General features: G+C 41.6%; 1 protein-coding gene across 1 annotated transcript; it reads right to left on the reverse strand.

Moving 5' to 3' along the window:
• Window positions 1-1,978: 1,978 nt before the first annotated feature.
• Window positions 1,979-10,645, reverse strand: LOC308319271 (uncharacterized protein). Its single transcript, XM_080769252.1, has 3 exons — window positions 10,240-10,645; window positions 6,146-6,754; window positions 1,979-3,849 (listed from the first exon to the last, which is right to left on the reverse strand). The coding sequence occupies exons 1-3, from the start codon at window positions 10,322-10,324 to the stop codon at window positions 3,830-3,832; spliced, it is 714 nt and encodes a 237-aa protein (XP_080625378.1). The 5' UTR covers window positions 10,325-10,645; the 3' UTR covers window positions 1,979-3,829.
• Window positions 10,646-11,778: the final 1,133 nt, after the last annotated feature.

Consider the following 11,778-nt stretch of genomic DNA (forward strand, 5'->3'; position numbering starts at 1 on the left):
TAGGGTGGTTGAATAGAAACCAATGTGGGATATGTTAGTAGACACCTTTACACGTTAATCGTTAATCGAAAATGTAATTTTAATTTCCTGTTGCTGCTGTTCCTAAATATAAATTGACCTATTATTGTAAAGCCATTACATGTAATCTTGTGGTCACAATCATGATTGAATATTATATAAGAGGCTTTAACCACAGTGTTATAAGTGCATGATTGTCCAGGGAACTCATCCCCTTAGATCTTATTTCAGTTAATGATATGATTCTCTAGGTTTAGGATATAGCCTAACAAGTATTACTGCCACACTCTGTTGTGCTCCCGATGGAAAATTGCACGTGTGTACAGTATGTGTGTACTGTGTATCTGACCTCTGCAAAAATGGACTGAGAACAAATGGCATGACACCTACCTAGAGAAATCCTTATTATATCAAAGTTAAAATTTGTATTGAATGCCTGCTGTGCAGAGCCTGTGCAGTAAGTAGTAGACTGCGGATTACACTAAACAAGGCAGTGAGGATAGTTTGTGCTTTCAAAACGGGTCAGGGAGCTACAATCCACAATGGGATGACCTACAATAGATCTAGTGAGAGAATGCTGTTGCATTACCAGTGTGAGTTCAACACCATTAATGATTTAATAGTGAAAAGCTGCAATAGCTGTATTGCAAAGAATAACAGAACATTCATGTTGTGCTAAATGGTAATACCATATAACATCAAAGGTTTCTCAATATTAGGTTTGTTGTAGAATTGTTTTTATTGAAGAGCCTATCGTCTGAGGGGCTTTCCTTATACCTGCACTGTATGCAGTATAAATTAATTAAAAAAAGCTTTTAGCATAATGATGTGTTGTTCCAGTGGATTACAGTTACAGTGATACAGGAAAAGGTTAGGTTCTTCCAATGGAATGCCTGGAGTGCTACTGTAAAATGCAATGATGGCAGGTTTTTTAGAATATGGCAACCATTCATTTCTTACTTGAATACCTGTTAGACCGCAGTTGCTGAGAGATTTGCCAATAATATGTATATTTTCTTTTTCAATTGAGTAGCTACATTCTATGTTTTAGGTGATCGTGATCTTTTAGCAGCTTTCCTTGTTGTACTGTGTGTGCAGTATAAAGTACTGAGGTCGTGCAGCCCTACTTTGAGAAGGGGTCTTGTCTGTTGGTTACTGAACTTTGTGTAACAAGAATTCCATCACCTGATCACGTTACTCTATTCATTCAATCGAAAGAATAAATGAGTGTGCTCAGAATGTTGTATAATATGGTAAAGTACGTGTGATAGCTTATGCAACAAAAACGAGTGGGGACACATGAGACGTAGCTTGCGGAGTTAGTTAATTCAGACAGACATACTGAAGGAGGTTCATGCCATGCTTAAAGGGCGCATACTATACTCAAGGAGTTAACATGCTGCATTACTATGTGGGCGTATAAGTGTGTGCAAGTCCCACACTTCATTCGCCGATGTGGCAATCAGCTGACCAATTGGGCGGGCTACTTAAGCTCACTAGACTGCATGCTCGATCTTCCTGCCTTCCTCTGCACATGGTTGTATGTGATTTCTCCCACCACCACCACCCCAGCACCACCGGTGGGCTCTGCTATTTATGCTCCCCATGGGGGGGTTTATTGTATATCTATCTCCCTGCTCTTAATGTTTTATGTTGGTGCTTAATCGTGCCGAGCAGGGAGAAATCCAGCAGAGCCGAACGCCAAGTCAAATATCATATGCACACTTGTTACTCATTCTGTAATAAATATTGGTATATCTATTCGTGAATTGTCTGACTGAAATTTTAATGTGTGCAGTGTGCACCCTAATCTTTGTAAAGTGTATGGTACTGGTATTTGTATACATAATGAATGCATGGAACCACTCAAAATTATGTAATCCCTGCTCAAATTGAACAAGATAAAATAAGAGAAGAGCACACTTGTGTAAAAACAAGACAAAACAAAATGACCAGAGCATATATTAGTAGGTAAAACTTTATTCTGTACACTAAGAAGGTTAGCGACATCATAGACCTCATAGACAAAGCTCAGAATGAATATATTACACAACAGCCACTTTCAAGGCCTTGCATAGATATAAAGAGATTACAGACCTCAAACAAACATTTGATCCCAACAACTTGCGTCACATTATATAGAACAGTTATTTTATAGGAATTTTACAGTCTTGTAACAGAGTATGCGAAACCAATTGAAAAATATGATCTGTTAATGTTCACTGCATGATGCATGTAATGCACTTGAACTAATTCTAACCGGCATATAAAATTAAGTGGCAAAATCCCAGGCTCTGTAATACATTTGAGTCAACACTATGAAACTCCTGTTGTAATACAGAATAAGATATTATGAAGATCTGCCAGCGATATCCCAGTGGAATAGTTATGTCAATAAATAACCCTGGATCAATTTATCCGAGTTGCAACACTACAGGTTTCTTTCCTTATTCAGAGATGATTTACCTTACTCACAAAGTTAGTCTTGCATAGCCAGATGTTTTGATATCTCTACCTAAGAAACTATCAGTAGGCAGAGATCTCTGAAAGTCTGGCTATGCGAGACTACTCGCAAAGTTAATTTATTCACGGTCCTTTAATGTGGTGAAATATTTCAAACAAACAAGATAATATGGAAAATAGAAGAAAAAGAAAAAACATCCATGCACTATAGATGTTATTAACAATTTAATTAACATTTAATGTACACTGCATATCTATTACTGAACCCTTAGTATTGTCATTCTATTGGTTAAATGAACCTCATTGAAGTCAACATTAGCAGGGTTTTAATTCAATGCCATGTGTAAAACAAAGCAAGCAAATAAAAACACGGGATTATGACAGAATGTACACTGCATGCTCAAGTCTAAAATAGATCATTTCTTTCAACATAGAAAAACTATAAGAAAATAATCCAACAAGCAAAAGCAGGTATTTGTTGGCAATGGCCAACATCTTCTTCAGCTACACAGCTGGGAATTACTTGAAGTTACAACTCTTCATCTGATTTCATTCACAGCTGAGATTATTTGGCTTGTATTCCTCAAGAAGTAGTACCAACATTTAAATAGTAATGAATTCACTCTGTGCAAACCTGGTCACCTGACCTATGTATTTCATAGCGTATACAGGTACGTAACATATGTGGCTCCTGACGACATATGAGCTCTCCTGAATGAACACGTATTAAGGCACAACGTTGAATAACACCAACAGTGACATTAATGGTAAATAGGTGTATATATTGACAGTAACTTGATTCTATCATTTCCCAGAAATGTTTACACTTAATTTCATCTTTGGGTTAATTCAATTGATGGAACACCCCCCACAGACACAAAATAAAATGTGTTCAAAGATTCCGCCAAACGCCTGGCCTGACCACTTAAAGAAACGATTAGTGTAAAAGAACAGTCCTAGAACATTTTTAACACATTTGCAACATTCATTAAACAAATCTGTTTGGTTCCTCATTAAACAACTTCAAATGTAGTTTATCAGAATATGAAAATGTGTGAATTTATCCTAACAAGAAAACAAGTGAGCAATTGTGTGTGTGTGTGTGTGTGTGTGTGTGTGTGTGTGTGTGTGTGTGTGTGTGTGTGTGTGTGTGTGTGTGTGTGTGTGTGTGTGTAGGGGGGGGGGTGTGTTGGGGGCATTTATGTGATAATGTACTTTTGAGGCTTAATTGACAACGAGGCCAATATGCTCCACCAGTAGACTGAGTGAGTATGATGAATGATCCAGACCAGGTTAACAGTTCATGGCTTTGTTCTCACCAGGGGATCCTCCCTCTTCATTGGGCTTCCTAGTCCTCCTTTTTGGCATCTGCAAACACACACACAGGAAATCAGTGCATATCAGTCACATGTAAAACAATAATGTGTGGCAGGCATACTAGTTACTAGTGTGTGCATTGCATCCACTGGTCAACAACGTGTGACAATTCCATTTATCCATATATGCTTAAGTAAAATAAAAATAAAAATAAATAGATGATATAAATAAAGATGAATATACTGTATGTGTAATATCACAACGGCAATGTCAAGAGATGACAATCCTTCTTAAATGTCAGGACATCTTGTTCTGCAGGGCCGGTTTACTAATGAATAGCCATATAGCCTCAAAAGACACACACCCATGCGCGCACACACCTTTAAAAACCGGGCTATATAGCATCTAGGGCGTGCCCTGTAAACCACATATTGCTGCCAGAGAGTGAGAGGGAGAGAAGGCAGTCTCAGTTATGTAATGTCTCTCCCGGATGAGACCAGCGTTTTACACGTGCAGCCTGGAGGGCCGGGGCCTCTCTGCCCCCAAAAGTACAGTATGTTCTTCCAGTGAGAAGACCAGAGTTACACAGTTCACACAAAATATATAAATAAATTAATAAAGTTTAATGAGTTTACTACTGGTGAGATGTCTCTGTAGTATTTCTCTACATACAGTATAGTCAATGGAATAGATTAGACAACACTGCACAGACCAGTTATTCGACTTGATTTGATACAGCAGACTAAATTCTTGTTAAAATGAACCGTTAAATCTTTGGCTAGTTAATTTTGTCTAATGTAGGGTTGCTTTGAAATTTGTAATCTAAAGGCAAAACACTCCACATGCACTTGAAAATACAACTACTGCACTATGTTTGACACATTTCCTACGGTAAATACTACCCTGTATTAGTCTGTTTGACACATTTCCTACGGTAAATACTACCCTGTACTATGTTTGACACATTTACCAATGGAAACATTGGAATTGCTTCCAGAACAGTGCATACATGGCATTATTATGTTTTGACTGAGATAGTAGAGCTATCAACAAACAAATCAACAAACAAATCAACAAAACTATTGGTGATATACTGTATTGTGGCTCATTCGATTATAAGTATAGACACCGAAATGCCCTTTGGCCAACATGTACCGTTTGCATTGCAACTGGAGACCAGCCAAGCATGTGGGGAGGGTTGCATTACATTGTCTTAAGTCATTTGAAGCAACAGGGCATAATTATTATCTATGCCGCTCAGCCGCTTCTCACAACAGAGCACAATAAGTGAGAGTAGTAAGACTAGAGCTGTTGTGTTGGCCAAGCGCTCTGCCCATAACAGACGCACTCAAGCAGAGCCTCAGTGAGAGTATGCATGTGTGTGTGGCTGCTTTCATTGTTCCTCACAGAGCATTATCTGTTTGGCATCCTGGACCAACAATGTCAACCCTGTTAATTCCATCAGCTTGAACCAAACACAAGACCAGTTTGAGAGGGAAGTATGTTCAAGTTTGTTCATTACAGGAACAGTTTAAATGGATCACTAGGAGATCTTCACCACTATGCAAGATACTACACGCACATCCGCTTCAGTGCCCAGGTGCAGAACAAACAACAGTTTTAACTACTGGTACATAAATGAAAAATAAAGTCTGTTGATCCAAAGGTTGTTCAGTGCAATAAAACACAGCGTAGCATTTCTAACCTGTGTGTGCAGACTTAATTTTTTCTTGGATCTTTACCACTACCCTGTGATACTGGTAGTGACTGTCACCGTACCCATGAGGGAAACTGGATCTTACCTCAACCAACTCAAAGGCAGGACGATGATTTGTGTGTTTATGAACTTGTGAATAATTATTCAATGTTTACCAATGTTGTAAACTAGGTCTATTTGCACATTTCAGGCTCACTGTGCATTCTCTTTACCTTTTAGTCTGTCGCTGCTTGTTTCTGCATGCCCAGCATCGCCTTATCACATCTAGTGCAAGTCTGGTATAAATGTTTGATGTTTCAGCTATTTCAGCCTGTGGCAGAAGTAGCTAACTACACTCCCTCTCTCTCTCTTTTATTGTTCTCATTTGTGATTCATTACACACCTTGAAAAGTAGTGTAAGGCCTACTTAATGTCAAAGTGTGTTGGCCAGATTAATCAATTGGCTTTGACATCCTTCATAAACGCTCAGGAGGCATATTCATGCCATACAACGGCGCCAATCACCATTATTAAAATTGTAGTTTAATCCTTACTGGTTTGTGCAGGCCTAAAATAGAGAACATGTGCGACTACACTATATTACAACACATTCTTAACACATTAAAAACGGAATTTCTTCTTATTTCATACCTTCTTCTACTGCTGCAGCAGGCTCTGCCAGGACTTCTTTGGTTTCCTCAACAGCAGGCTCTTCTGCCACTGGAACCTCTGGAACGGTAGCAGCAGCGATCTCAGGGTCTAATACCTCTGCTTCAACTGCTGCCTCTTCCACAGGCACAACCTCAACAGGGGCCTCAACTTCAGGAGCGGCCTCTACTACAGCAGCCTCCTCCGTTGATGCCACCGCTTCTACGACTTCTTCTGCGACGGCTTCTTCTACGACCGCTTCTTCTACGACCGCTTCTTCTACGACCGCTTCTGCCTCCACTACAACCACTTCCTCTACCACAGCCTCAACAGGGGCCTCAACTTCAGCAACTACAGTTTCTACTGCTTCTACAACTTCTGCTGCCACATCATCTACTGGGGCTGCAAGGTCCTCCTCTACGGCTGGTTCCCCTAGGAGGTCCTCCCCGGATCCCAGGTCTTCCTGGGCCTCCAGGGCTATCAGCACGGCCTCAGACTCATCAGCAGCCCCCGGCTGAAGGTCATCTGGTAAGGCACTCTGCACGGGCAGCTGCATCTGGTCCGCAATGGTTTCGGCATCTTCTGGGATGAAGCCATTGCCATTCTTGACCACTGTAATGATGATATGGACAAAGAAAGGCAAGGAAACGTTAATCAATGATAACCTGTAGGTGGGAAACACAGACATCTGCTTGACCCCTGAGACAACGGGACAAAATAGGTTATTTTAGACATCAGCAGTAGAAAATGTAACTTCATCAACTAATGGTTTTCAACATCAATGGTCTGTTAATCTGTAGCACGGACTACATGGTAACACTGAACAACATGCACGTGTAACTGCAAACACCTCGTGGGGGAGTCTGTTCAGTGTTAATATATTGCCAAATATGCCATGACAACAGTTTTATCAACATACATGAGAAACGATGGCCAATTCGCCTTCCAACAATCAAGTCATGCAACCCCGGCCCATACAGATGATTTATTGAAACATGTTGTATTTGCCTACGGTATTGAGGAAATAAGAAAGGCACTCAGGAATTATATAAAACACACAATGTGTCTTCTTCTGTCTTTGGTTTATCCAATAGAAAACTGAACATTTTTCCAATTCCAATACTCCTAGTTCAATTAATGCAATGGGTGTGAACGTCAGCCTCAGGTCTGAAACTACAGAAAAAAAGAAACAATAGACTGAAAAGTAACATCAACTAAAATGTCAACTACTATAACACTTAGCCACCTATATGTACTGGTGAATAAAAACAACATATAAGGTCACTTATTCAGCATCTACCTCTAACAGTTTCACAGCCAACTCACACAAACACATTGAGTAGCATTGTTCCCAAATCTATGACACAAACCAGAATGATCCAATTAGCTAAACGGTTGGATGGTTCGGACGCTTCCTGATTTTATTTGACTGTCGGAACCTGTAAAAAGGACGGGGAGTAATGAGTGGAAGGGAATGTGACGGGCTGGCACACCACACGAAAATGAGCCAATGAACGGAGGACTAAAACAACAACAAGTGAAGTCATTAGGCACACAGGAACCTTGCCTCAGCACAGCAGCCCAACGTTTGAGTGAAGCTGTGCAGAGTTGATAGTGACCTAATATTTGAATAAGAATACGTTGTGTTGTAGTCCCAAAAGATTTGTGTTGGATTTTGTGAGGTACTTTACGCCTTTTAGGCCTATGGGGAAAGACAAAAATGCTGGTTTGGTGTTATTTTTTGGGAGGTGAAGAATAGTAGAGGGTGTAGTTGAGGGGGTGTGCATCCAACAGGGCACATCTGGATCAAGTTACATCTCTCCTGTGGCCCTGTAAGAGACAAACACCAAACTGTTGGGCTGGAAAACTATTTGACTAACTTTGCAGAGATTTCTCACAGCTAATTATTCTAGTCTACACTACCCAGTGCATATGTATGAAGGTTTTCTGTTTTTAAGCACGCTCTCCTTGTAGAGGAATTCTGGAATTTCCTGTCCTTCGCTGTTTCGAGCAGATACTTTACCTTTGCCATCTTTCTCATCTGTCACTGAAAATGATACACCATGCTAGGGGTGAGAGAAACTCAAACAGCCTCTATTATCATGGATGACTCGCCTGTCAACACGGTTTAGCAGCCAATGATGACTGAAAGCCCAGACAAAACAGTGTCAAGGCTGGCAGGGGGATGGGAGCCAGACCTGGGGCAGTAAGAGGGGGGCTGGGGAGCCAGAACGAAAACTGGGAATGGCTGCCTGGGCGACATGTACAATACACTACAGTCTACAAAACAGTCTTCTAGTCAGTGACTTCTGGTGTGATCATGTAAGAGCCTGGAATGGGACAGAGCTTCTCCAGGTGACTATTGCCGACTGACACATTAATGACCAAGATACAGAGAAGTTGAGAGAACACCAAAATACACTTTGCTACGATTTGTGTACTTCAGAGGAACAATGCTCCACAACTGCATGTTCAGGAATATAAATTTCAATTTGTACCTTTTTTTTGCATAACAACTGGACATTAGATTGAAATCTGTGACAATAACTAAACCTTGAGTAAGTTCTTGACGGCAAGGGACACTCCATTATTCCGAGTCATTCACACGAGTGATGGAGCATATACATTCAGTTTAATGTCAGTGTGTACAACAGCACATACAGTACTGTACACACACACACACACACACACACACACACACACACACACACACACACACACACACACACAGTGCATGTATATATTGATGCAAATTGCATAATCCCTAGCTCTCAGCTGTGCCTGGCATGAAGAAGCCGTGTTGCAGCATGCAGGGCTGACTCATGAATGAACAATCATGCCCTATGTCAGGCATCTCTGTAGGACGCTATACTGTCGTAGCACACAGGGCCCACATGCAAAACAAAGCAAGGCAATGACACTGCTGTCTCTCATGTAGAACATGACACACGCATGCAGTAGTGAAAGACAGGCATTGCTGCACTACTGCATGTAGTGAACATGCGGGAGCCAGGAGATGTGGGCTCTCTCCAAGAGGTCACCCTTCTTGTGTGTACACCCCCCCCCAACTTTGCATGACGCTCCTCCATTGTCTGAGACAGTTGTAAATCTGTGGAATCAGCGGTGTTGTGGTAAATAGGGAACACAGCCTGAGGATGGAACATATCTACCTATAAACTTATACGAGTTTTTAGTGATCACCTTTTAATGATACATACTTGAATCTATAGGAATTCAATTCACACTGCACACAGCAAGCTACTTGAAAGGATATATTATTAACACCTTTTGGGTCACATTATGGGTAACTTTGAGGGAATTGCTTTTGCTCTAGTCCATAGCTCTAATGCCCTAAACAAAGGCATTAGAGCTTTGGACCAGAGCTAGAATTGCTTCAGATTATCTGTTGAACTTGAAGTCAAAGTAAACACAGCAGCACTTCCTTGAATCACAGCAAACTGGTTTGGTCAGAACTATTGCCTTTAGGGTACACGACACGTGAACCTTTTGTTCACGTGTGCATATAATATTTCATATACGATGACATGCGTTGCAAGTTTAGAGTATGCAAGCAGGTCGTTTTGGGGACAATACAAAAATCAGTGCCAGTGGTGAGAGGTTGATCTGATTAGGATTAATACAAGTCGTTCCTTTTTCAGGATTTAGCAGTTTACACTCTTTGCATAAACTTGGACATTAATTTAGATACAGATCTGTGACAATCACAAAATACCTCGATACAAATTGTTACATATATAATATACGTATTATGACTGATGTCCGCCTTGATCCAAGACTATGATGAATGGCAATGAACTATACTGACAGTGAGGAAAATAAAACTGAAATAGCAGTGTTACAGGGAATATTATGTTCAACAGAGTGGCAGTGAGAAAGCACACGATGTACCAGAACACCCCCGACAACAGCAAAAGCAGTCACACCCCCCACAACTTTTAACTGAAGGAAATGACAGAACAAAATGTTTTCACACACACACCACGTACACTACAGTGTACGTCCACCGTTACTCCAAATAACAGGGATAATCCCAATAGAGAATATAATATATTTCACTTTTATTATTAAGTACTTACATGCATCTCCATTGCTCTCCTCTGGTTTTGTGCCAGGTCTTTTCTCCTGATCAACAGTCTGCGAGCTGGACGATGAGCACCCCATGTTTAAAGAACACTGTACTTCGTAAGATAAGGTTGGATGGCAAACTGTGAGACTAATGCAGGAGTGAATATGCTCCAATGGCTCTCTGTTAGCACAGACGGAGAACGGCTGGTCGTGAAAGCATGAACAGCTCGTCGGTTCCTAAGAATAGCTGGACACCATTATATCCCCTGGTCTGTGTTTATGCATGGCCTGCTGACACTCTCCTGCTTCTGGTGAGCAACAACAGTTAAATAGCAAGGGTTGAAATGGTGGTGAGTAGAGTATCTCCCGACTGCCTCCCCCAGTGTCCCACTCACACTTAAACTCTGTCCACATTGAGGAGGAGGAGGCATTCGAGCTCTTCCTCCTCCCCTACAAAGCAGTCCCCACCTCTCCAGAAGATCCCCCACAATGTTTGATGAGGCATGTGCTTCTTTACTCCTCCCCTACAAAGCAATCTTCACCTCTGGGACAAAATGCACCACCATGTGGCAATGTTTCGCAATAACACGCTACTGTAACTGCATTTTATTTATTATTATACAATTTGAAATGACAAGTTATGACAGGTAGGCTAATGAAATCTTTATACACTTTCTGGCTGAAGCTGATCCCAGAAATCCATTCGGCCCTCACTGACATGATGAAAATGAGTTTCATCTCAGTCCTACAGGCCTTCTACAGTCAGTTTTTTTTACAGTACTGATTGTGTGTGTGTGTGTGTGTGTGTGTGTGTGTGTGTGTGTGTGTGTGTGTGTGTGTGTGTGTGTGTGTGTGTTAGAAGTAGGACCAATGCACACAGCACCACAAAGTTTGTATTATTGGTACAACTAGACCTGTACGTGCGTCGGCCACCGGCCTACTTGAGAGCGATGCAACTTGGGAATACCCGTCATAGCACCCGTTTTAACTATCTGTCTGTGTCCCTTTTGTCCCCATACTGTATATGGAGATCTCTGTATCTGTCTGTCTGCCTCTGTCTGTCCTCTGCCTCTGCCTGAAGAGTGCAAACTAACTGTGAAAAGTGTAGTGGTTAAGTAATCAATTTGCAGGTGTGGGGTTGCCATGGCAATCAATTGGCTGAGGCAGAGGCTGGGAATTGCACAGGTGAGGGGACTAAGGGCCGGCGATTCATACTCCTATTTTAGAGTCGGATAAAAGTCGGCTCTAAAATGTGACGTCATTTGAGGTTCGGGGGGACGGGTACCGTCCTAAAGTCGTCTCTTCGGTGCTACTGAAAACTTCTGACAAGCCAAAATCATTTCGGCACTACAGCGCCGAAACAGCAGTAAAATAGGAGTATGATTCGGCCCTTAGGCTGATTAGGCCCACTGGCAGAGCCTGAGCAGAGCCTTTTGTGGTGGTTCTGGAGAACCGTGGGTCCGACTGACTCGATACCGGGCACTGCACTCCCTGTGGGGGTGTGGAACGCGTGTGTCGAATGTGAAGTCGGTGGGGCGAACGGTTACGTG

This window comes from Protomyctophum bolini (assembly GCF_963924005.1).
Source record: "Protomyctophum bolini genome assembly, chromosome: 7".
In the NCBI taxonomy this organism is placed as follows: domain Eukaryota; kingdom Metazoa; phylum Chordata; class Actinopteri; order Myctophiformes; family Myctophidae; genus Protomyctophum; species Protomyctophum bolini.

What these genes read in the sequence shown, in the direction of transcription:
- LOC308319271 (XM_080769252.1), bottom strand. Translation starts at nt 10,324, where the DNA reads ATGGGGTGCTCATCGTCCAGCTCGCAGACTGTTGATCAGGAGAAAAGA. An exon ending in GGAGAGCAATGGAGATGCAT is followed by an intron (nt 6,755 to 10,239) that starts GTAAGTACTTAA and finishes TCATCATTACAG; the next exon opens with TGGTCAAGAATGGCAATGGC. An exon ending in TGCTGCAGCAGTAGAAGAAG is followed by an intron (nt 3,850 to 6,145) that starts GTATGAAATAAG and finishes GTGTGTTTGCAG; the next exon opens with ATGCCAAAAAGGAGGACTAG.